General features: G+C 31.5%; 1 protein-coding gene across 1 annotated transcript; it reads right to left on the reverse strand.

Annotated features, from left to right (window-relative positions):
• Window positions 1–6,998: 6,998 nt before the first annotated feature.
• Window positions 6,999–27,195, reverse strand: LOC113517281 (U4/U6 small nuclear ribonucleoprotein Prp31). Its single transcript, XM_026901916.3, has 9 exons — window positions 26,863–27,195; window positions 26,183–26,318; window positions 25,036–25,240; window positions 23,863–24,005; window positions 22,999–23,183; window positions 22,292–22,432; window positions 21,516–21,665; window positions 15,984–16,211; window positions 6,999–7,223 (listed from the first exon to the last, which is right to left on the reverse strand). Exons 1-9 carry the CDS (start codon window positions 27,061–27,063, stop codon window positions 7,113–7,115), a joined length of 1,500 nt encoding a protein of 499 aa, XP_026757717.1. The 5' UTR covers window positions 27,064–27,195; the 3' UTR covers window positions 6,999–7,112.
• Window positions 27,196–27,979: the final 784 nt, after the last annotated feature.

Raw genomic sequence — 27,979 nt, forward strand, 5'->3', positions numbered from 1 at the left:
CAACCTCGCGCCCGTCTCGGGATGTGTCGCCGACACTAACCTGTTCCTCGCTGCGGCATGCCGCGGCTCACGCGTTTGTTAGTTCGTTCTTTCGATTTCAATGAACCGTTAACGTTCTTTTCTTGTTGGGCGTGTCTTATCACACGACATCACGTAATGAACTACATAGTACAATGTACCGACAAAGGAACGCCCGTTGCAATTGTTAGAAATTTTGAATCCAACCAGACCTCTGACACCAAAATTGTTGTTTCGATGAAAAACCAGTCGATTTTAAAATCGTTCTTTCTTAGAAATTTAGATGTGACTTATACCGACAACTTTGTTTGAATACGTTTGAACATTTGCATGGTAAACACATTCGAGGCACGTTCGCAGTGTCCGTTAACACTGGCCGTCCTTACACATGCCCACGCGTTTTTCATGTCTAAATGTATGTACATAATACTTACTTACTCAATGGACCGCGAGCCCACGTAAAATGGACTTCAATAAGCATATTCTATTATCATATGTAATTTTTTTATACCACAACGGTGGTAAAGAGCATAAGGCTCGTCTGATGACTGGTTTTAGGCTAGTTACATTGGCAAACAAGCTAATCCAAAAAAATCTTTTCTTTACCTTTTTTTTGGGAATCCTACAACATATCTCCATGGAAAGAATCGGCAATAAACTCAGCCCACAAATGGGACAAACTCTAAAACCGCATTGTACGCAACTATTTTCGTTTTAAATTCTAAGGTGTGAGAATAATATCATTACATTTTTAGGTAGTCTCCTCTAGACATTATTTGGACACATTACTGCAGGGAGTTCATAAATAAAAAAGCCTAGCAAGATTTAATATACACGGTGGAAAGAAATCACTAGCAACCTATTAAGATTGTCCTGTGGTTGGGGCTTATAATGAGTTATTCCTTTCTCGTGGGTGTCATAAGAGATGACTAAGGGAACTTAAAGGTCGAGGGATGGACAACAACGTTTCTCTTGAAATATCTACTAAAAGCCTATCTGCGGTTGCCTATCTACCTGCCAAACGCGGCAACTACTGGCAAAACCATTACTCGTATGGGGTAGGCCTATATTGAGCAGTGGACAGTTAATGATATTAAATCCTTTTAAGATAGTATTCTACTAAAGAAACTGAACAAGCTCCCAAAAAATATGGTTAAAAAAAGGTTACTCAATTTTGAACCTCCATAGGTTTTTTTATTGGATGATAATGAAATGATAACTCTTCTTGCGCTATTGGTGTATGCTGGCACGGCACCAGTGATAGATGATAGGTGACGATGACAGCAGGTCAGTTAGCCCATCGTGACGAATTCCACTATGATTAACCACGATGGTTTCCAGGGGGAACCGCGTGAAGGTCGGCCTGACAGGGTGTATTGCTAGCAATAGCTCAATTAGACCCCATTACTAACAATTCTTTTCTCCCCAGCCTCCATAGGTATGTACCATCATGGTGCGTCCAACTGTCAAGTTGTATGCATGTCTCAATTTTTTTTTCATTTATCAACGTTTGTTACTTTGGGAAAAGTAAATAGTTTCATTAGTAGAGTATTATATTAAAAGAATGCTAATGCTTTCGATTTCACCCTGTATAAGGTAACTAATTTTCTGTATGAAAGTCGATTATACAATATGCGTAACTACATTATTTTAATATCTCACACTCGTCTAATGTTCATCAAATAATGGTGTAAATAACAGATGAGTGCACGGAGCACGCTATATGATTGATGATTTTACTAATTTACCTACGCTCATTTCCATTATTTAAAACTCATCACAATACAAAATTAAACACAGGTAAGTGTGTCATCTCGTCAGCATTTACAAGAAATTAAGTAAATAGAAACTTAATCCATAATTAAATTAGAATGCACCTTCTAGCTTAATGCTTACTTAATTTTGGTTCGCATAAAATTGGCATTAATTGTGAAGTGGCCTCGTCGTTTTATACTACTTGTAGTAGTTAAGACTAAGCAGAAAGCGGTAATTCTAGATATTTAGCAGACATTTAGAATATGATCAATTTGATGTGATATATTTTTAACATTGATGTTATAATTTACTGATGTTTTACTGATGATTTTTGTTAATGATGCTGATGTTTTTTTTGAAACGCCAAAGGTAAAAAATAAACCAACTTTTACATTTATAATGTTAACAAGGATCCTACACATAGAATTATGGCATATTAATGAAATTAGGAAACCTACTAATCTACGAAACACTGACAAATGAATGTGTATATAGATTGGTGACCATAATACACAGATTAATATCATGCGGCCCTAACTTTCTACTTTATAACTATTTCAGATAAAGTACATAATCGGTCATTTTAATAATCATGTAATTTACATAATTCGATTTTTTCCGGAATACATAAAAACTGTGTTGTTTACAACAATACGACTTTTAGACTTTTATGCATTAAATTTAATAGTAGTAATTTAAAAAAAAAATTATATGTCAAATAATCTTTATACCTAGTAACAATGAATGAATAGATTAAATTACACACAATTTACCACGAAAAATTTTGCACCTAATTACTTCATACTTGTATTTTGCAAAGATTTAAACTTCCGTAGCCTTTTATATTTTTTACTGTCAAAACTTCAGTGATAAGATCTTATCCCATGATTAACATTTTAATTAGCCTTTAGAAGATTTTTAACACAATTAATCAGAAATATTAAAAATAATTTATTTTTTAAATTGAACAGATAATTTCGATGTTACCACCTTTCAGTAGGCTTCGTATAAACGCTCTTAAATATGAAGTCTCATTAGTGTTACTCCACCATTTCCATACCTATGGTGTAATGATATACATAATAAGTATTATAATGCGTTGGCATGACGCCTACACTGTTTTAATATGCAAGTGCCCTAAACTCATTACGTAGTCAGTTGAAAAATTCAACGTAACATGGCGTCCTTGAACTGGAGTAACCAGTAATATATGCCCGTTCATAATAAATGTAACCAAGTATTGTACTGTACACGGACTGAAACTGGTTTTAAACCTCAATGAAGAAATTTGTTTTGAATTCAGTATATTGTTTTTTTTTAATACAAAAAAAAAAACTATTTCAAACATAACTTATGCATCGGCATATTTAAACTCCTTAAGCTAAAATTAAAATGTCATACCAATTATACATGGTAGATATACGAGTATACATAATCAACGTTGCTTAACTTGGTTGATCGGTACCAACTATAAGTGGAACTGTAAAACTAAACAGTAAAATTACAGGAATGTAAATAATAAATTGACTGACTCTTCACCAAATATAGGAAAATAAAAATATCATATAATAAAAAACAGAAACTCTATTTAAAAAATGCGTCATACTGAATACATTCTTTATTAAATATTACACTACACATTGAGATAGGAAATAATAATTCCATACATATGTAACACAAGATAATGTTTATCCCTAAATAAATCTTAGTGATACGTTTTTATTTGAATCTGCAAATACACATTGTGGTATTTTTATTAGACAGTTGCCTGCAAAATAAGGTATGAAAGGCATGTGCAGTATTGCTAAAACTTGCAACAACTGTTTACATAGATGGCATGTAATAGCTGTTAAGGCAACAGTAATGTAATCAAGTTGTAACATACCTGCGATATCATTATAGAACTTGGGCATAATGTGATTATATTATATATTAAGGATTAATAATTGCAAAGAACATACTTCCCTGTGATAGTATATTATTATTAGTAGAAATAAATTTATGGGTTTTATTAGATTATTGAAAGTGAACTAGGTAATTTAAACTGAAACTACTCAACTTTCATAAAATATACCAATGATAGACTACACAAAAATCATCAATCACCATGCCCACTAAATTGTCAAGCAGTTACAGTGCATGCATATTTTTTTTATACTACTTAGAATGGCAAACAAGCTGACTGCCCACCTGATGGAAAGTGGTAACCCTCACCTATACACATGAGCAGTACCATGGACATAACAGACTATACTGTTTCGCCCATGATACCCCCCATGCGTTGCCATTCCTGAGGACTCAGGTGTTATTCCTCTGTACTCTGTAAATTTACGCCATGTCCCACCCTTCAAAACAAAACACAGCCATGCAGACACAACTGCTTTACTGCATATCTAAACTTCTAACTAAAGTATGCAGTTTATATTTTAGTTAGAAGATTAAGATATGGCAGTACAATTACAGTATATGAATGCATTACACCTTAGTTCTCAAAAATGGCAACACATAAGGATGTCATGATAATTTATACGCGTGGATTTCGGAAGTAAAAAATACAATGAAATAGATTAAGTACTTCTAGATAGCGTAACAAAATAAAACATATACCAGTTTTTAAGTTAGACTTTAGGAACACAACAGTAAATACCGGATTTAACGACAGTAGTTTCTGCATGATGCCGGAACAAATATACAATTTTTTTTTATAGATGATAATGGAATGGTAACCCCGCCTGCGCTATCTGTATACACTGGCGGGGCACTAGTGACAGATGATAGATGAAGATGAAAGCAGGTCAGTGAGCACATCCTGACGAATTCAACTACAGTGTTGACTTCTGTTGCTCTTGTTAAAACCCAAACTATCCATCTTCTTTTAAATATCTTCCATCTACAGACGTTGTCTAATTACAATTTTGTTATATTAGTAAGATGTCCAATTGTCCAAGGTGCTATAGATATTACATCCACAGGCGTATTTGTAGAACAGATTTGTAAGACAGCTGGAGGGATAGAATTAGCAATGAGGAGGTCCTGTTTAGGGTTAAGGAAAAAAGACAAATTATTAGAACTATTAAGGACAGAAGGGGAAAAATGTTGGGACACTTGATACGACACGACGAACTTATGATCATTATAATAGAAGGTAAGATAGAAGGAAGAAGGGGGAGAGGGAGACCGAGACATAGTTACATCAGGCAGATCAAGGAAGGAGTTGGTGTCGTGTCGTATCAAGAGGTGAAGAGACTCGCTGAAAATCGTAGTGAGTGGCAAGAGCACCACCGACAAGAGCGCAGCTCTTAAATAGATAGATAGGCGTATTTGTAAAACACCAGGTTATACAAATCCATCGAACAATCCTTATTTTAAAGATGAGAAACATAGTCATCATAAACAATAAATAGTGATAAAATAAAACTAAGCCACTTTCATGATAGCTAATTTCTGTTTTTTTTTCACTATTAAACTATTGAGGTGACATTAATTGATCTGTAAATATTGCTCGCTCATATACATTATCTCACTTACTGTACTTATTTGGGTTAATTAGTACCAAATTTTGCTTACTTTAAACTTATCTATCATTGAAATGGAATAATTTTACAAACACTTTCACGTGTCTTACATAAGTGTAATTATCAGTAATAAATATATGTAAATGTTTATATATATACATATAGTGACTAGTACAGCCAACTCCGCTCAGAAGCACAGAAGCCTTCTGGCATCTTCACAGGCCTCATGGAGTGACCTCACCGTTCCAAGGATTTCTAAACGTTGAGGGGCCCTGGCCAGCTGTTTGTGGATGGCTATTGTCTTCTTACAAACAGCAGCCATATGTATATGTAACCGTATTTAGATGGATATCTATAATTTTTACATACGGTTTTGTGTGACAAAATATTAGCTTTATTAGTAAGAGCGCGAGCGAATGAGTGCCCGAGTGCATCGCTGTTTACGCAATTCGTATTGAAATACAAGGAAGTGCCGCAAGTGGAACAGTAAACAGAAGATTTAAATCAGTTTAATCGAAAGTGCATTTTGTGAAATCTGAACTTACTCATAAGATTTCAAATATATTATATTAATCATATCAAATCACAACATAATTGGGTATATTTCTGATTAATATATGGTTAAACAGAAATGGTACTTGGCAGTGAAATTAATAACTACGAAGTCATGGCTAACCCTCAGAAATTGCAACGCATGTGGTATACTTACCACGACCTTCATTTTGTTTGTGCCATTATAAACGTATTGTATCAGTACTGTTCAAGTCTATAAGCAACGGTTTCCACTTTCCATCAGGCGGGACGTCAACTAATTTGTTATTCTAAATCATTTAAAAAAGGGCATCTTGATAAGTGTACACGTCGTGCACATGCACCTCAAAACCATTACAAATTTAATTGGACATAAAGATAATTATGAGATATAAACACGAAAAATTACCTGATTAATAATTTATACATACTTGTCATTATTTTACTTATCTTTTTCTGGTACCAACAGCGACTGTATGCATTACTTTGTTCCGGTTTGAAAAGTAAGTAATGCAGTGAAATTACACACAGAATTAATGTTCACAATGTTGACGCGATTGATAAAATGAACACATTAATTTTTCCAATGTGATAACGCGAGGGGTTACATTGTATTAATAATGTACATAGAGTCGTTCATGAGTACAGGAGACGGTTAACGTTTTCATCAGGTGGTCGCCAGCTTATATGCCCTTCTAAATAGTTTAAAAAAGAAGTCCAAGTAAAAATTGTTGATTGAAATCATCAAAACACATCAAAAGCTAAAGGCACAAATTAACTACAACTAACAACAGACTAAAAGCTAATTGATAAAGGCACAGAGTTATTTAAAATATAAACACGTATGTTACTTTAAACCAGTGAAATTTCGTTGAGTAGACCTTATGTTTTTCATAGCAAATAATATAGTTTTTCATTTAGACTGCATTTCATGTTCCTATATCATCATCATTAGTACTCATGTATCATCCACTACTGAACACAGTTTTCTGTCATTTTTCACCACTAAGTACAATTTCGTGGTACTCTATTTTCTTTCTCTGCACTACTTCTGAAGTCTTTATTCCATTGGTCTTCCTTTCCGAGTCCTTATTTAAGAATGCACTATTAAAATATTTTCCCATACTTCTGGTTCTTTATTTATCGTCAATACTAGATAGATACAAATAAAACAATCAATTTATTTAAATTTTTATTTATTAATACTTCAAACATACGATCACAGAATTTGTAACTTATTTCAGGTAATATTTTATATATCTTGTGTCAATTAAATAAAACATTTTGTCGTATTCATGTCGTCTTCTTGCCTATTGACAGGAATCCAGAGGTGTTTGAGAAATATTTGGCATTGGCTTCATTTACGCGCGTTTCAGCTGCCTGAGGATTGACAATTTCCAAACCCTAGAACAAAAAAAGTATTGCTTAATCATAACTTATGAGCTGTGTTGTCCTTCTTGAATTTGTCACAGTTATTACAAATAATCTCTCTAACACTATAGCCGCTATTTTATAATTGATTGTACAACAATATAAATAGCTATGATGGTAAACTATCATTAATAATAAATATAAAAATAATAAAACTAAATAGATTACTCAGTGATAGATAATGATATTATAATAAAAGAGAAAAAGTGATTTGGAAAAGAAACTAATTAGCATCACAATAACAATTATAAGCAATTACACGGAAATTAATAATATCAAATACTAATTACTACTATCTCAATTAATTTTTATTCTTGAAATCAGACCATCCCTTTTAAACGTATAATATAATACATTCTTTAAAACCACAGTGACAAAAGCACTTTATGTAAAATTTGCTGTTCCCACGATTGAGTCCGTGACCAGGATAAAAAGTGATCTATGTAATAAAATAGTCTACGTAAATATACAGACCCATAAATAGACTCGAATACAAAAACAAATTATATTTACTTCAGAAAACGATTTATAGTATAAATGTAAGATAATATTAATTAATACATTTAAATCTATTTATAGTCTAGTCTGTATAAAGTAGATGACACAGTACCTAGAATAGAATTCGAATATAACAAAAGAAAATTCAAATCAATAATGTCAATAACGGTAACTTATTGACATTAATTATCATTTACCTCTAATCATAATAATGATGCAAATTAAGCGTGTCTTTGTAACATTACACTTTAATTAGATCCAATTGCCAATGGATTAGGTACCATTATCATTCAATATTTTATTGTTCAAATTATGGATGGCAGGTCCTAACCTGTCATCCATAGCTATGCTATATACTAGAAAATAACCTATATTTTACCAAATTTTCACAATATCGATAAAAGTACAGTAAAAAGGTTTGAGATTGTATTGCCATTGGACGTTGGTCTTTGTGTGATCATTGAATCTTATTGCCCTGTGGTCCCGGCATAGAATAGGGCACCCCTTCCTTTTCCGTGGGTGTCGCAAGAGATGACTAATTAAATTTGACCCTCTTAAAACATCACCAAAGCATAACTTCGATTACCACCCCGCCTGCTAAACATGGCAACTACAGATAAAACCCCCCTCATGTATCCCCTTCATGGCCTGTATGCAGCAGTAGACAGTTAATGGCTGTTACAATAATAGTAAAATTGGGTCCTAGTCGTCACATTTTATACTTAAGTTATTTCAAAAGGAAGAAGTTCTTTCGTATAAGCCATAGAATTTGCGATCTAATTATATTGTAACCTTATCCGTTACGCCTACGAGCGCAACATTTATGTAACGTTTCACCAGTCAACAATATATTTTAATCGTGTAGATCAAGGTTGGCAGCCCTAAACCAGCTTGATTATTACATGGCCGAGCGAAGCTGCATTTTCATCGTCATACCCAAGTAGATAAGTAAGACAATTCCTAGTAATGGTCATTCATTTAATTTACACTGATCACGAGATGTTTTTACAACGTTAATTGATTGTCATTGGGAGAAGAATAAAATAAATGATTAATTTATATTTTTTTTATTAATATAGTGTGATACAAAATGCGGACTTAATGCTACCAGGCATTCTCTACCAGTCAACCTATATTGTAATATACATAATTAAAAAGAAATAAGCTTATTGCAAGTATTTTAATTAATAAATGATTTACGAGTCCGTATAGAATGTATTGCACAATGTGTTTGAATGATAAAAGTCTATTACCACGATATGTATAAATTTTCTACTTAAATATTATAATCTTTTTAATCTATACTTATAAAATCTTTTGTCTTGATCGGGCATCTAGATATAGCCAAATTATGTAATTACATCTAAAAAGCTGAAATTTGGAACTGATGTTTATTTTGTCCGAAATTTTCACTATGGAAGGATTTTTAAAAATTGTACTTAAAGGGAAATCATGATACCACCTGTGTAAAATTGCGGGCAAAAGCTAGTTTATATGCGAAAGTGGTTGTTAGCTACCTCTTAGCACTGTAACGGCATAAAATATGCTATACACGTCATATTTGAGATTGAAAAATGGCATTAACTAAAACTGCGTAATACAGCCAGTAGCTTCATAAATTGATAAATTGCTATCAAATGTATATTATTCTATACATTTGACCGTATGATAAGAGATCTAACTCTTAATATACGATATGAATGTTGGGTAGTATTTATTCGATAAATATCTAAGCCTTCTAAGCTAACGGTGCCTAGATGTGGCAGCTTAACACCAGTCGTTGGGCGGAGGGCAAGTTACTAATAGCCTCATATTTTCTATCTAGGTGGTTCACATTAGCTGCACTCGTGCCTTGATGCAAATCTAATAACGGAAATGTAATGTTTACCGTGCGGTATATCTAAAGAAAGTTGAAATAAAATAGGTGTACTAAATGTAAGTACTACTTATGGTACTATTCCGCTAAAAGCTAGTTCCATCATGAACACACTTCGATGAATGACAAGATGACGCATACTATAGACAAATTATTTGAAAAATATATATTTCAATTAAAAATGCGGAAATATTTGCTTTTTACTCCACGATATTTAAAAGTGGCGCAATATTCTAAATATTGCATTACAACCGTCTACAAATACTAATCAGAGAATTGGGTTTTAGGAAGGTGGGTTGGGGAAGAAATAAAAAATCATAGTATCAAAATTCTAAATAGTCCGTAGTACTTAACTATCGTTTAACTACAAAAGGGCGTTGCCATTCACATAGCACAAATACCAACAGCGAAATGTACCTAAACGGTGAAAGTTCCGACTAGATGGGCTGAAATACTAACAGGCAATTTTCTCAGTTGTCTGCCTACATGTAAACGATCGCAGTCATTATATATTCAAATACATATATTCAGACGGTTGTAGTCTCAATATAAAATCAATTAAGACTGACGTAAATGAAAAACATTTTGTCCAAAGAATATTGTTCTGTAAACATTTGCACGGAGATGTGAATAAATTAAAACAGAAAATATGTAGATAAAAAAAAAACATAAAACAAAGTAAATAGGCATTGTTTGTATGATGGAGAAGATGTAAGTCGACATTTGACCATCGTCTATGTATACCTTCAGGATCAACAATAATGCATGTTATATATTTCTACTTTCCCTTACTTCCCACAACATAATAAAATATACCAGCTTTTCAGATGTTAGCGAATAGATATAGGAAAGTAATTATCCAACTGAATGGACTAATAAATATCAATTGTAGAAAAGACTTTAATGGAAGTCTCACGAGAACTAAGTAACAACTCCTCACTGTTACTATCATCAATTCTCTTGCGTAGGTATTAATTGGCCAAACCGTACCCATTTAAATGTACTCGGAATTATTATAAAGCACATTTATTGTATTAATTTTCGTCTATTCTTAGTTTCAGCAAGTATAAACATATCAACTTAAGAAGTTTCTAACGTCGACGCAGGTATATATACGTATATTTTCAACCGACGAAAAACTAAAGCGATGGAGGTCGACTACTTTTGTTTTTCGTCAGCTAAAAATACTCGGGGTTTACTGATTGAATTAATAATATTACTACTTATTGTCGTGTACATATTAGTACTTCTACTAGGTGCTTTATCTATATTTCTTAATCTAAAACTACAATTAATCGAAAAGGCTTTTTGGCGCCAATATTTTAGCCAAAGGTGTATTTAAAGGGCTCGTGCGGTATGGATACGCTAATGGTTTTGCCATCTTTTAAACAAGCCAAAGATACTTCATATTATATAGATTCGCAGTTACGTAAATAATTCCTGATATAGTGTCATTTTTGCTATGGATACAAGAGTACAATAAAAAATATACGACACAATAGCAACACTGGTTTAATTAAAATGTCGGTTATAATACCTCTTTGCAGACCTTAATTAAACTTCGAGGTCAAAAGTGGATGTTTTTTTTTTCTTATGCATGGAATTGATGGGCATAAATTAATATTATCATAATTGAATAACCTGTATGGTATCGTATTATCATGTTGACCCTATTTTTATTACATCTTAGCCCGACTATTGATAGACGAAGACTGCATCGTCCTTTAAAATATATAATAGAGGGGCGCGTGCTTCACTCATCGAGCTTTGCGAGGCCTCCAACTTATATAAATTATTATACTATCTACGATCGTAGTAAAATAAGTTCTAAGAATAAAGAATATCAAATTCCTATTGCGTAATAAGAAATATTTCTATAGAAATAATTTGTAATAAAATTCAATATTCGATGCATATTAAATGGAAAAAAAAATCATCAATAACAGGTACGGTCAACAGGTTTTTTTATTTTATTTTGTAGCTATGAATTTCATTAAATAATAAGCATAATACCGGGTTTTCTTAATTTTTGAGTTCAAACAAATGTGTTGTTTCTAAAGTCTTTCCCAAAAAATTTGAGAACTTTTAAAATAAAGGGTCTTACTAACTCTTCTATAATTTGTATTATTTATTTTATTGCTTTTATCGTCATTTTTTATTAATATGTCAGTACAACTTTTAACACGACCCGGTGTTATATCTTTAATAGCAGTTCACAATATTATTGATCTTTCGAGCCGGATCATTTGCTCCTTTGAGAAGAGAGAAGAGGTATCTTAATAGTTGTGCGCACTTCGGCTATTCAAGCAAGACCATTTCGTTTAAAAGGAGCAGATGGTGGAATGAATTTCCAAGAAACGCCTTCATTCGTAGTATAACTTTTAATACGAACCGGAGTTTCATTTTTACTGGCAGTTCACAATAGAGAGTCTTATCGAACTCCAAAAGATAACAATTTTTTTATTTATTTTGACAAAAAATAATTTCTTAGAGATTCTTAATTTAATTGTATTTTTGATTTGACTGATTTTATTCCATGGTTTGATCTCATATTAATTTCGTTAAAATTGAAGTGTCTATTTAGCGATACGTAGGTATAGGTACCTCTACTTATAACGAATGAACAAAAGTCGATTGCTTGAATTTAATTAGCGTGAATTTACTGAGTACAGAGGAATAACACCTGAGTCCTCAGGAATGGCAACGCATGGGGGGTATCATGGGCGAAATAGTATACTGTGTTATGTCCATGGTACTGCTCATGTCTATAGGCGACGGTTACCACTTTCCATTAGGTGGGCCGTCAGCTTGTTTGCCATTCTAAGTTGTATAAAAAAATAAAAAAATTATACAACATAAGGATTAAAATAAGACAACTAATAAAAGTAACGATACAATTGTATAAGTACAGTAAGGCGGTTTTTCTAAGGGCGGGTAAGCAATCTTTCAACACAACTTTAAGGTAACGGATTAATTGTTGTACAAGTAGGTATAATAATACTCGTAATGTATATTTAAAGGAGTTCGAAATAACAGTTTGAAAAACGATTTGGTACATATTATTAACATTTATATAAATTCACTACATAGTAATATATTTTTTATTCTAAAATTACCAGTAAAATATGTAGAAGAAAAAACTATGAAAAATATCTCGTCAAGTGAAACAAAAATCCCTATCGATACACCATCAGGAGAACCGTTGTTCACGATGAAAACATCATCGTTCTCAGACGTAATTGCTAGAATGGTATTCTAACGTCAGCTCAAGGGCGAGATCTACGTGAGATACGATGGTAATGATGCCTCGGCGGCCGCTCGGCCGTACGACGTCGACGAACACATTGAGGTCGATAATGTTTATCGCTAATATCATAGAGTACGGCAATTTCAAACTATCTTTATTGTATCTAAAAGTACGAAGACTTAATTTAATGTTTACTTTTTAAGCTATCTAGAGAATACCTCACCTAGTACAGTCCAGCACATATTATTTTACTTTTTAAATTGGTCACGGCAATGATTTTGTAAGTGGGTCTTAAACTCTTCAAAATGTTTAAAACGTAATAATATTATTACAATTCACTGTAAAGTGAATTGAAAAAATTTCTGATTATTTACAAAAGAAAAAGAAACGTGAAATATGTTAAGATATCAGTTTTGTTGCAATTTCAAACGAACGATACAGTCTTATGATTATAAGATATATAGCGAAATTCAGATACCTACTTCGTTCCACTTTCACAATGTTCACAGACTCTTAACAAGCGGCTGATTTTTCAGTTTTTAATTAATTGGAATCAGTTGGATTTTCCTTATAAATATTACTTCTAAGAAAAATAAAATAACAAAATATTTATATTTTATTTTTATTTAGAATTTGATGTAGGAAAATCAAGGGTAAATAGATCTTTTTTAGTTTATATTTAAACTTCGAAAAAATAAAGCAATCAACGACCTATGTGTGTATATGAATGAAGCTCTGACGGGCCAATGTAATAAAAGAAATTTCTGCATTGTCTCGAGTCGGGGTATTTTTTTTATAGGATGATAATGAAATAGCAGCCCCACCTGCGCTAACTATAATACGATACTGGGGAACTAGTGAGGGATGATAGGTGAGAATGAAAAAGCATATCAATTAGCCAATCGTGATGAATACACAAAAAATACATTTGAAATTTAGTACGATGGTTTCCAGGGGGTGAGACCACGTGGAGGTCGATCTGTCAGGAAATATTGCTAACAATGGAACTGGTAGTGATCATTACTAACGCTCCCTTCCGCAGGGTATTTTAGGTTGTGCCTTCTGATTATCTTTAGGTAATTTCCTATATTATAGCGTATTCTAGTTTGTGGATTGTTGCGTGTGGATGATGATGGTGAATATTGCAATTTGTTTAGTATTTAGGTTTCCACAAGCCAGATACATTTATATACTGACTTAGCATTTTTTACGCTTAAATTACTGTACAATTTTTAAGCTAAACGACGATCATTCTTCACATACAATTACAGAATTAGATAACAACTGAAATAAAAAAAAAATATATACACAATTTTAAATAGTATTAAAAAAATTTTTTTAAGTAATATTTACTAAATTTTGGACTTTATTGCTATTAAAATAAGACTGAGCAATACGTGGCATACGTGAGATGACCGGCTGCATAATTACTGGCTACCTCGTTGAGACAACAATGCAAGTTGTTAACTGAGTACATCGACACAATTTTTTACAGACAACTAGTACCTATATCTAAGTAGTATTTATGTCATTTAAGACATTCATATATACGTACAATTTTATAATAAACCGTTATTTTATTCACACGAGAACAATACTAATATATACACTGAGATTAACTAAGATTTGTTTTAATCTATCAACACAGCACCTTGAAAGATTAAAAAAGAAACTAGATATTATAAAATTTATTGCTTTTCATTCTTATCGAATATTTTAATAACATATAAAATTTTTAATTATTGTGTCGTTGTCACTCTAATTGTAAATATTGGAAGTAATAAGACAATAGCAAAAGATTGTTTTAGCAATGAAACTATTTTCTGCATCATTCTACCTCAATTATATACTGTAAACCTTATTGTTTGAATCTGGTGCAATGTATAAATAAATAAAGTAGCCAATACACGAGTCAATGTAAAAGATTTATCTTGTAACCGCAAAAAGTGGCCTTTATTGTATAAAATAACAAGATTCACAAACAATTGTGAAATGGACCGTTGCATGCAATTGCACGAACCGCATAAAATTGCGTGATAAGAGCATAAAAATATGTACCGATCCGATGTAATGTACACTATAAATGATAGCGGACAAACAATCTTTTTTTTTAGATTTTAACGTAAAAGATGGATGTAATACATTAAAATACTTTCATCCTAGAACGAATATATCATCCTATAACTATGTGAATGAAACTTAATATCACTACATGGATACAAAAACTGTAAATAAAACCAAACCGCGTAATCAGTAAGTTAATATCATTCATTTATGAGGAAAGACCCATACCCATCAGTGGAACGTTGACTCTTTTTGTTATTCCTATACTACCTACCAATATTCATACTATTTGTGATGAAGAAGGTTTAGACTACTATTTACTCCGGTCAATCAACATTATCCTGAACACTCAGACGAAGTATTGGGTTGTTAAAGGTTAGTAACATGATAAAATACGAAACGGAAAAATAAACAAAAAAATATAGGTACTACAAATAAATACGGCACGATTGTTGAAAAAAAAATACGACTTCAACACAGATAAAAATCCCCTAATCGAATTTTTATCACAGATTTTTAAAGATCGGCTACATACGGTAACATCGCATATGTTACAAATGTTTATAGTTCAAGAGTAGCCATTCCCGCTGAAGCTTGTTTACCATTCTAACAAAAAAAAAATTAATACTAACAAACCGCCCCGGCTTTGCAATGGTAAATAGGAAATAATATATAGCCTGTGTTCATAATTATCATCATATTAGCTATTATCTGTCCACTGCTGAACATAAGTCTTCCCGTTAGCCAGTAGCTGCCACTATTGGCAGGCGAATTGGCAACCGCAGTTAGACTTTAAAGATATTTAAAGAAAAAAGTTGCTGCACATCCCTCACCCTTCTTTAGTCGACTCTTAAGATACCCATACGTCAATACGGACCGCACAGCCTTTGTAACTCGCTGATAATGTAGCTTACTATAGGTGAAAGAATTTTTAAAATCACTTAGTTTTGTTTATTCATTACAAACAAACTTAAAAAAATATCAAATCTTTCCCCTTTATAACATAAGTATAGATAATAACATAATCTATTAATAAATTTGCACTAACCTGCAACGGTGTGAACGCAACAGACGACGCGGTACCAGACACTTGTCTCCTTATGCTTGTTGCGCCACCGTACTGCTGGTTTTGTTTCTGCAGGTTCTTTTGCAGAGTCTTGCTTATGCGGACTTTTGTCTTTTCGTCTATTTGAGGCAACCGCACGCGACCCGTGCTCGATTTGCCAATAGTGCCGCGGGTGTAACCCAGATCTTCTTGATAGGCGTCATCTTCAATCTGCAGACAAATATAAATTTAATATATAAGTTCTAAGTATAACAATTCGGAAATAAACGATAGTATTATTATACGATTATACATGAAAATAATCATGAGAATGAATCATTTTGTATGAAAGGCTTAATTATTTTTCTTTTTCGATTTGGAGAAGGTTGTATACACCTACACAAATATACAGAAAAGATCTATAAAAATGAATTACAATAAAAAAAATCATTTAGAATATTGATAAAATTGATGGCCATTTAGCTCCATTGAATTTAATAATTATTAGTTAATAGCATCCCTATTAAATTTTAAAAACAAAATTCGATAATTTAAACGATTATAAAATTGTCTGAGAGCGAACTAAAAGTTAATAAGTTGCATATAAATCTCTGACTAAAACTATAATTTTATTTCACCCATATACCTAATTATTTCATAGCTATCCTTTTCTACTTTCCATCATTCTAAGATTTTTTTTTAAGTGCCATTTAGTATTAGTCAACTCAACATATTGTATACATAAATAAAATAAAATTTGTATAAATTATATTGAACTACGACTTAACAATATATTAGTCAAGTTTTAATATGTGGGTGGGTATTTCATTGTTAGCACCATAGAACACACACGTCGTGCTTCGATCTCTATAAACTCATTTGTATTCCAAATGTCAGAGAAGGCCAATGTAAACACGAGGTTTCTTCAATGAGAAAATCCTTTAGTAAATAAATTAATCCTTAATTAGGTGAAAACGAATAACAAAAATTCACACAGCAAAAAAAAGCAACTTTCGACTGAGTCTTTAAAAATACGTACAAGAATTGTTTTATTCAGTTTCATAAATGCAGAGTTCTCGTACATTTATACTATCTAAATAATATAAAAAAATTCTATGTCACAATATTTATTCGAAAACCCCGTTCCCCGTTCAACTATTTTTACTGCCAGTAAAAACTGTTTAGTTTTGGAGCGTAGCGTGATGTTTAACACGATTAGTCAATATACCAAAAGTGATTAAACGAATCGCGGCCGGAAACATTGTGATAGCATACAGAGAACAATTATTCGAGTGCATTAACAATGACAGATAATTATTGTTAGATGCGCTAAATTTTATCCTAAACTTCAATGGCGTAAAATTAGTCCTTTTACATTAATTAATAAAACAACCTATGTTTTTCTTCGTGGTTTAAAATACCCTCTTTTTTATATATTTATCAAATAATAGATAAAACCTAGGAAGACAACTTGTAAGAAAATCATTAAAAATAAGCATGACCTACACAATTATCTCTGCCTTATAATTGGTCGACTGGAAGAAAATACTATACGGTTAAGTCCGTTATATGCACTACCTGTTCACTAAAGTGTTAATAAATATAATTAATTTAGTGATAGATAATTAAGAAATTTAAAAATAAAAAATGTCAAACTTTTAGTAGTGTTTCGTTTCAGTACATTAGCCGCGGTGCAGCAGCGCACGCGCATCCAACGGGACAGCTACGGACATCCGCGCACCAACAGGTCGAGTTCCGGTCTATTTGAACCACGTGAAAAAACGCGCGCCACTTATTCAAGAAAATTAGACGTCTTTAATTTCAACTGATCTCTATTGCAATTTAGCGTTTACACGCTAAAGGCTGAAGAAAAATATCTCTTTACATATTTTTATTAAATTTACTAATCATAAATAATAAAAAAAAAAAAAAATTTTGCTTTAATATGGCAAAAACAACATAAATAATAGAAAACTGTAGAAGAAAAGGACACAATTTAATTGTACAATATGAAGTACTTAAATCTATTCTTCTATTTCTTAGTATTCTATATGAATCCTACTAATAATATAAATGCGAAAGTTTATGAGGATGGATGAATGTCTGTAATTCTTTCACGCATTATTTTTAAACTACTGAACGGATTTATATAAATTTTGGTACACGGATAGGGATAGGAGGATAACATTCATATTATACAGCTAGTAGAACACGAATGTAAAATATTAAATTTTCTTTATTACCGTTATGAAAGAAAATATTTCCTATCTAAAAATATTAGATATACTGAAAATCATGCAACTAAAACTAACAAATAGTAATTTCTGAGCGAAGCGTACCAATGTACCTACATTATAGAATTGCACCTAACAGGAAATAAAATGTGAATTTTATAATGTTTTTACTATACAGATTTCATGAAAAGCGTGCACGTAACACTACGGTCTAAACACGATATGGTGAAATGCAGTGCAAATAAACATACCGCAAATCTTGTGTATGGCATTAAAATTGATCTCGCTCCATCGATCGGCCATTATAAAGAATAGTACAATTAACAGCTGTATATCGCGGAACATCCATTAACGAGATCAGATTTCAAACATAATTGATATCGCCTTAATTGGCAAGCTTTGAATGCCGTCATTTTGGAATCTGTTACAAATGCAAATCTGCAGTTAAATTATAAAAAAGTTTATAATTACTATTATCCACATAAATACTAATTAGTTGTATATTATTTTTATAAGACTGAGAATGGTAGACAAGTTGACTACCCATCCAATAAAAATTTGCTACCGTCGCCTATAAAGATATGCATACAACATTGTGGATATCACAAAATAGAAAAATAAAATAGAAATAGAATAGTAGTAATATATGTATATTAATATAATGTTATCCATCCACGACTTTAAATGTAAGTCTGAGAACTAAGGTCAAAAAATATTATAACACCTCTTTAAAAAGAATTGTACAGTTTCATCTTTAGTAGTCGACACGATCAACACGGGGAAAAGGGATTGTTATTAGATCCCATAACTAATGGGATCTAACAACCTTATTTTACTCAGATCGACATCAAAGCGATTCCCCTGGAAACCATCGAAGTTAATTCTTGTTGAATTCGTCATGATGGATTAACTAACCTACTCTTATCCTCGCCTATCATTCCTCAATGATGCCCCCCGCCAGCGTAGGCAGGTTTCCATTCCATTCTTAACCATTAATAAAACCGGTAAACGTTATTTTGCCTTCTACTGTCACTTATCGAATCCATTTTTCCTATCACTCGATTTATAGCAAACACACACATAAACACATACATACACACGCACACACACACACACATATAATACACACTTTTACAAAATTTCATTAAAATAGCTACGAGAAGATTACGATGTAAGAACATTGTAACATGGAAATTTTATATATGAAGATATAAATAAATTATATGATATTATATTATTAAGATTACAGCGCAAAGTTACAGTTTACACCAGCGGGGCACCAGTGAAAGATGATAGGTGAGAATGAATGCAGGTCAATTGGCCCACCATGATGAATTCGACAAGAATTAACCATGATGGTTTCCAGGGGAAACCGCGTGGAAGTCGATCTGAAAAGGTATATTGCTAGCAACAGGGCTATTAGGCTAGGGATTGTTAGTAATGAACTAACAATCCCTTCCCCCCAAGTCAGTGTATATTATTTTAGTTTATCGGCTCTCATATGATAAATGCTGCACGCCACTACAATAAATATTTGCCTCATCATCCAGCTAGAATGGGTATTGTGCTCTGATCAGACAACAGACATTCGGCGGCAAAATGGAGAACACGGAAAAAGTTTTTTCTTTTTTTTTTTCAAAATTGGCTATACCGTGAATCAAACTCAGAATCATATTTACATGAAATAACGTGCTTGCCACTACATGACGGTGGTCGTATTGCATTATTTATGAGTAGTAAGTATCATATTTGTGTAAAGTAAACCGATTAACCTAGTAAATTCATTACAGGTAATTGGATGTCACACTACAATGCTTCATACATAATGTATGTATATAATAAAGACTGACGTATGTATCCTTATCAACTGGTATCAACCGATAGCGTAGATTTTCACCCATTAAAAACACAATATCAGACAAATCGAAATATTATATTTATTTATTTACTCCTTTATATCTATCTATCTTCACGGTAAGTCCCTCGCGAGGCAGTAAGAGAGAACCGAGTACTTTTTTTACCGTCATTTTTGAAATGACTATAAATATGTTACACATCAGTGACACGTTCCGGCTTCGAGTAGATACGAGTATGTAGATCACTAATATTTTTTAAAATAAAATACAGCCATCTACATATAATACATGTTACTCGCTAAAAATGTAGCTTTTTATAGATGACCATATTTTATTTAGTTTATCCATTACAAAGAAAAAATCAATTCTTTCTTCTATATAAAAAATCCTAAACTAATATTAGTTTAGTTAAAATAGAATTAAAAAGATGGGGTATTCAAGGTACTTGAAAACCTTTACGTTTCATAGAAACTAGCATTATACATAGTAAAGATACGATTTTTTATATATTTGTTTGTTTATTCTATCAGCTATCATTTAGCTATCAGCGAGTAAGATAAGACTATATTTAATTAAAAAAAAACAACATGCGTATCCGAAACGGGCCACTTTTCTTATACAATTTTGCAGTACTTATGTCGAATCCATTTATCTCCATTTATGGTTGATATCAAAATTTGAATATTTAAAGCAAACTTTTTAATGTTTACGTTTCTAATATAAAGTTCTATGGCTTGATACGATTAAACTTAAAAATGTGTATATAAGTATATAAATAAATATGATAATCGTCATAGTTAAATGAAAGTCATATTTATATACATTTTTGCATATAATGATCTATTTATTTATATACCAGAGCTATAAAATTAAGCTTTCTAATAATACTTTAATATAATTATACGATTTACCACCTCCGCTTAGTAAATGCTCGTCACGTCATTACGGCTTGTTATTGCCTATATCATTAAGCATCTCGAAGTTAACCCTGTTACGCGGACTGCTATCGAGTTAGCGTCCCTAAACTATAATTATGAAATATATTACAGTACAGAAATGCTATGCAAATTATCATAAATTATAGCTACATCAACAGCAGCATTTAAAAATGATTATCTTTCGCTACGCACTTCGGAGGACACGCAAAGTCGTCGTCCAGTAAGTCACGTGTATAACGAAGACTGTTTAGAAACTCTTGACACTAGAGGGCAACACCCTCAATACCACACGAGTAGCAATTGTAGTAGTGAATGTAGTATTAGTGAAATTGAATATGGTTCCTAAAGAAACATGAGTTGATATAGAACAAAAAAATATAAGCCTCTCATACTGACTTAAAAGTTAGATACTTTACTGGTAGAAAAATCCCTTAAAATTATGGTCATGGTTTCAATTTTACTCTGTATACAATAGAAGATAAAAAATAATGTAAACATTACACTCACGTCAGCAAAATTGAGTCGATTGGCGTTCTTCCTGAATTCAGTCATCGCATATCTCTCTTTCATCTTGCGGACTCGTTTACCTCCTCTCTTTTTGCGACTTTGCTCTATGGGCTTCGGAAGGGGCTTAACAAATTTTACTGGTGGCGGTTCCTGTAACACATATCGACCTTATCTAAACACTATTTTCAATCGATTTCCAAAAGGAAGTTCTCAATTCGGTTGTTTTTTTTTTATTGTTACCTCATAACTCCGTCAGTTCTAAACGAATTTGAAAAATTCCTTTTTTACCCGAACGGACATATTTATTGATCATAATACTTACAGATTGATCCCATAGAAATTTTATAAAAATCGGTTCAGTAGTTTGGTTTAGAAATCAAAATAACTCGTTTTGCCAAAATTGAAGACAGTCTTTTTTTTTTGTTGCACATAATCTTAATTATTAACTGTGCATTAAGGTGTGAGTAATGAGGTGTGTATAATAATGGGTTGTTGGCCTTATTTTAAATTTTATTACGGGGACATGTAGTGTGTAAGCTTTAAGATATTTAAATTTTAATAAATAAATGTATATGTAAATTCATTTAAACTCAATAATCTCAGCTTAAATATTCCTTACGGCAAAAGCTTTTTAATAATCATAAAAAATAAATATTTACTTAAAATACTATAAAAAGTGATAACTAAATTAACAGCGGCCACTACAAAAAATTTATGATACCCTTTATATTGATTAATAACGATGTTTTATAACTTTCATTTAAAAAATATTATACCTGTAATTTGTCAAGTTTTTTCTCAATTCCTTCCCGTAACTGGCGACCAATGTGTCCATCTGTACTGGAATGTGATGCGTCAACACGTGCCGCTAACGTAAGTTTCGTTGAAACTAATTTAGCAGCTTTATATCTTAGTTCCTGCAGGAAATAGTAAATTTGTTACATATAGTTACTATATTACTGATTTATCGCAGTGTATTCACGGTATAGAATGGGGGGGAAGGGATTGTCATCAATGGGGTCTAACAGACCCATTGCCAGCAATACACCCTATCAGGTAGACCTCCATGTGATTCCCTATGGAAACAATCGTGGTTAATTCTAGTGGAATTTGTCACAATGGCCTGCTTTCATCGTCATCTATCATCGCTCACTGATGTCCGGCCAGCGCATACCAATAGCACAGGCAAGGTTACCATTCTATTATTACCCATTAAAAAATATATATAAAGGCAATAGCATCCCTCTTAAAATATCACTAAAGCCTAACTGTGGTTACCAAGCTGCCTATGAAGTGTGGTAGCTTTTTTTTATACAACTTAGAATGGCAAACAAGCTGACGGTCCACGACCTGATGGAAAGTGGTAAGCGTCGCCTATAGACATTGGCAAAAACCTCCCATTATACAGCAGTGGACACTTAAAGACTAATATAATATTACTGATTTAATGCTTTTTATTGATTATTAATTGCACTATACTTACAGGTGGTGTATCTTGTACAATTTGTGAGAAGTAAATGAAGCCAGTGTGTGGCAAAGCTGTCGCTTGAGAGAATCCAGAAAGTGTTTTCTTTTGTTGACCAAGTGGCAGTACATTACAGGCTGGCATTTTTGACAGCTTAGATAAACCTCCAGCAACGCCAAGAATTTTTGCAGCTGTTGAAGCCCCTATAAATGAAATATAATATTATAAATGCTTACTATAACTGTAACACCTGATTAGATTATCAAAGACATTTTTTTTATTAATTTAAGTCGGATCAATTGCAAAATAAAAAAAATCAATATTGATTATTGTAATAAGTATCTACAAATTATGTAAAGAAGCTCAAGTAAAGATCTTAATAATTATTCAATGGTCGAGGGATGGGCAGCAGTGTCCCTTTTAAAAAATCACCAAAGCCTAATTACAGTTGCCAACCCACCTGTCAAGTGTAGTAACTATGTGAAAAACTCCCCAATTAGCGAGGCCTATATTTGGCAGTGGACAGTTAAAGGCTCATATGATGATATGATGAAGTTAAGATCTTAAGGTATGAGTTTATATGAACTATCTGTCTACAGTCTAACATTTATATATTGGGGGGAAAGGGATTGTTAGTAATGGAGACTGAGAATCCTATTGCTAGCAATATATCCAACCAGGTCGACCTCCTCGCGGTTCTCCCTGGAAACTATCATGGTTAATTCCTGATGAATTCATCATGATGGGCTAACTGACCTGTTTTCTTTCTCATCTATCACCCTTCACTGGTGCTTCGCTAGTGTATCCCGTTAGCGCAGGCAGGGTTACCATACCATTTACATCCTTAAAAAAAAAAGTCCTTATATTAATAATTTGACTTACCAACTATTGCAGTAATATTTGGTGCAATAAATGTCATACGACTTTCAACATATTCAAAGATATGTGACTTAAAATTAGTGAGCTCAGCAGCCATGTCACAGGCCTCATATATTTCTTGTAACTCTTTATCTGATAGCAGTTTCCTAAAATATAAATATTTTTTTATTATTTATTTCCCTAAGAATTATATTATGATAATAAAAGGAGGAGGATTATTATAATCAAATTTATCATTATTATAAAACTGGAAAAATAAAAGAATACAATAGCAATCTGCCTTAGCTTTGCATGAGTAGACAGAATTTAAAAAAATAATATATAGCATCATATTACTTGTAAATAATAATTAATTATAATAATTCCTTTATTTATATTTTAATATAAGTAAAAGAATGTTTATAATTTTTTGAGTTTATCTTATGGATAAACTCAAAAACAAACCATCAAAAATTTTTCCTGTTTATAACATATAGATATTTATTTTAACTAAGTAGTTTCTTACAATAGTTTTTCTCAAAAGAGGTTAGAAAGATAATTTATTGTTTTCAATTATGTATAGTTTAGTTAACTACAAGATATTCCATTAAGCAATAAGTCCAATATTGTATTGTTCAAAATCTTGCTACTTCTTTTTCTCTATAATATCTTACATTAGATAAACAAAGAAATATTCTTACTAATATTATAAATGTGAATTTGTTTGTAAAGGTAACATATAAGTTACCTTATAGCACCATAACAGCTTTACCAATCACTGTGAAATTTGGTATACACATACCATTTAGAATGGAATATAGACTATTTTTTATCTCAATCAGTAAACATATCCTAGTCACATGGATGAAGGTGCAGGTAAAAACTAACATTGTTATAAAAGAGAATCAATTTGTGACTGTAAAAATGTTTTATTTTTCTATTATCATCCTTAAGGATGTAATAGGCTAAGAAAACTAATATTTTCACCTTTATAGATGTAATACTCTTAACACACAAACTATAATAATAGACTTGGAATAATGTACTAACTTGAATTGTAACTATTAATTTCAATTGAAAATACAAAATGTGATTATTCCACATTACATACAGAATTTTATTTATTTTTTCTACATTAATACAAATAATTAATCAATCCTCAACTAAATTAGACTAAAATTTAACACATCATCTTACCCTTGTGTAGTTGAAGCTGTTACAGAAACTATCATAATAGTGGCTTGTGTCAGGAAACTCTGAAGTGTTTCATTATTCTTGGCCTGGTCCAAATCATTACCAAGTTCTTTAACCGTGCGAATATACTCTAATGGTGTTACAATGAGTGACTCCAATTCAGGAAACCGTTTCTGGTATTTGTCACGGACAAATCTGTGGATAATAGCTGAAAATGATATTTGGGGCTCATGTTTGAAACTTATAAATAAGCTGTTTTTTTTTTTTTTATTTGATTTATCATATTGTGATCCTAAGTTTAAAGTTTATATAAGAGAATTAGACTTTTTAGAATAGAGAGTTGGCCTTAGATATAGATGGAAGCCTCTGACATAACTTAGGATAATATATAGCATATTGTGATATTTGCAGAGTAATTATTTAACAATTGTTATGCATATATATATATATATAATAAACATGTATATAAAAAAGTGTTTAGTGTGAATAAATAATTTTAATATCATTATAAGACAGTATACAAAAAAATAATATGCAACTAGCTTTTACTGGCAATCCCCCCCCCCCTCCTTTTATGAAAGAGACCTGTGTTTAGCAATAGATAGTTAATATACGAAAATAATAACTAGATTTTTAAAATGTATTATATTAATAAATTTAGAAATAGACCATGTCTAGATGGTGTATCAAGATAAAACATATATCAGTTTTTCAGTTACACCTTCAAGTATACAACTGTAAATACCAAATTCCATTTACTATAGTAGTTTTTGCATAATACCAAAACAAACATACAGACCAACAGACAAAATATCTAACAATAATGGTTTGTTTCTTGCTATTATTAAGACCTTTCATAATATTTTTCTTACATATCATCCTGTTTAAACAAAACATCTAAGTAATTACAATTTTATTCTATTAGTAAACTTAATAAACACATCTATTTATTATAATGGTGGTTCTGATTACAGATAAAATTGATAAGCACCCAGTTTTAGTATTACTTTATGCTTATTATATACACTATATCTATATTGTATTTATATATTGTAGATGCCATTATAAAATTTGGAGTTATAAGGTTTGTAAAATAGTAATTTATTAAGAAGTTAAAATACAATATGAAAAGAAAATACTTAAAACCTACCAATTTCTCCATCAATTTCAACAGCAATATTATTAGCTTCCACAATAAGCTGATATTCAGGATCTGACTCCATCAACCCAGTGACTTCAATTTTTTTCCGGTTATTTCCAACATTTTGTTCTACCTCAGTAATAACCTATAAAAAGATGATACATTTTTATAAAAGCAATTTCATAAAAGCTTTTATTTTTATTTGATTGATTTATTGTCAACATTTGCATGAATTTATACGCATATTTTACAAATAAATAAATCTTGATTAATATTTTCATGTAACATATCAATCTCATGGCTGTTCAATCAGAGACAACTTTACAACAGAGATAAAAATGCCTACAGGAGGAATTGTTAGTACATTATCAGCAATATATCTGTTCAGTCAATCTCAACATTGTGATTGAAATCATTGTTATTAATTCCTAGTGAATTTGTCAAAATGGGCAAAAATATTTGCCAGTGATTGATTTTAACAATATAAATACAAACAAATATTTAAAAAGAAACAGATTATATAAAAATATTTAATATTTCAATGAATTATTCAGGTAAACTGTTTATACATGAAGAAAAATGTTATATTCGTCACATTTCACGGGTTTATATATTCCCAAATAAATAAAGGTGTAAGACAAACATGTTCCATAACCTACATTTGTGAGTTTCTTAAAATATGAACTTACTCGTTTTAATCGATCAGAATCCCTTAATTTTGCTAATTCCCTGATGGACACATTTTTTATTTCATCTTCTTTTGGTATTACAGGATATGGAACAGCAAATTCATGAGTTGCATCCCCAGCAGCATTATTTTCAATCGCAGCCTGAAGCTCACCATCATCATTTTCTTCTAAATCTGCTAATAATTCGTCAGCCAAAGACATTTTTGAAAAGTATAATAAAAGGCTTTTTGCAAAATAGAGTTGAAGAAATAAAAACTAAACAATTTCAGTTCGCAGTTATACACAAATAATACCAACACTATATCTATAAACTTAAGAACACAGATAATACAATCTAAGATTAAAATATTAAATATCACAGATTAGAGAAACTATTTGATATTTAGAACGACATTTGCTGTCGATCAGCACAGAGTATATATATAGATATTGATTCCGTTCTACCCACAGAGTAAGTAATTACTATTTTACAAGAGCCGGCACCTACCTTACATCAACGGAACTTGAAAAAAAATTTAAATGGATTTTACCTTTTTGAAGTAACAACACAATAAAAATTATATAAAAAAAAAATTTAATGAATATCCATAGCGTTGTATCATTATCATCTATATATGCTTCTAGTCATTATATCGATAGTTGCCATAAAAAATGCTAACTATTACATAAAATAAAATTTTACGATAAATATGGACAATAAAATAAGTACCTATGTTTAGTTATTTTGTTCTAATACAATTTAAAATCCCTTTTTTTTTACAGATAAGTAATGCACTATTAAAAACATTTATATCAACTATTGATTAATGCGTCAAAGAGAATTTTTATTACTCTCCTGTTCATTCAATAGGATGAAGGCAAATATAGGTAGTGGTATAATAAATATTAGTTAATTTTTCTATTTTGTTATAATTTTCATTGTGTTATTACTTAGAAAATTTAAAGTTAAAACATTCATTTTTTTCTTCTCTAGGTTCTGTTGATAAGGCTGGTGCCAACTCTTATAACGTAATGATTACTTGCTATATACATATTAATTAATTTAATATAAAAAAAAAACCTGTGAGCCTAGTAACATGCATTTCATTTTCCAGGTTTCGTGAATATAAGGCGGCTG

This window comes from Galleria mellonella, unplaced genomic scaffold, assembly GCF_026898425.1.
Source record: "Galleria mellonella isolate WM207_F2 unplaced genomic scaffold, CSIRO_AGI_GalMel_v1 utg223, whole genome shotgun sequence".
Lineage (NCBI taxonomy): Eukaryota > Metazoa > Arthropoda > Insecta > Lepidoptera > Pyralidae > Galleria > Galleria mellonella.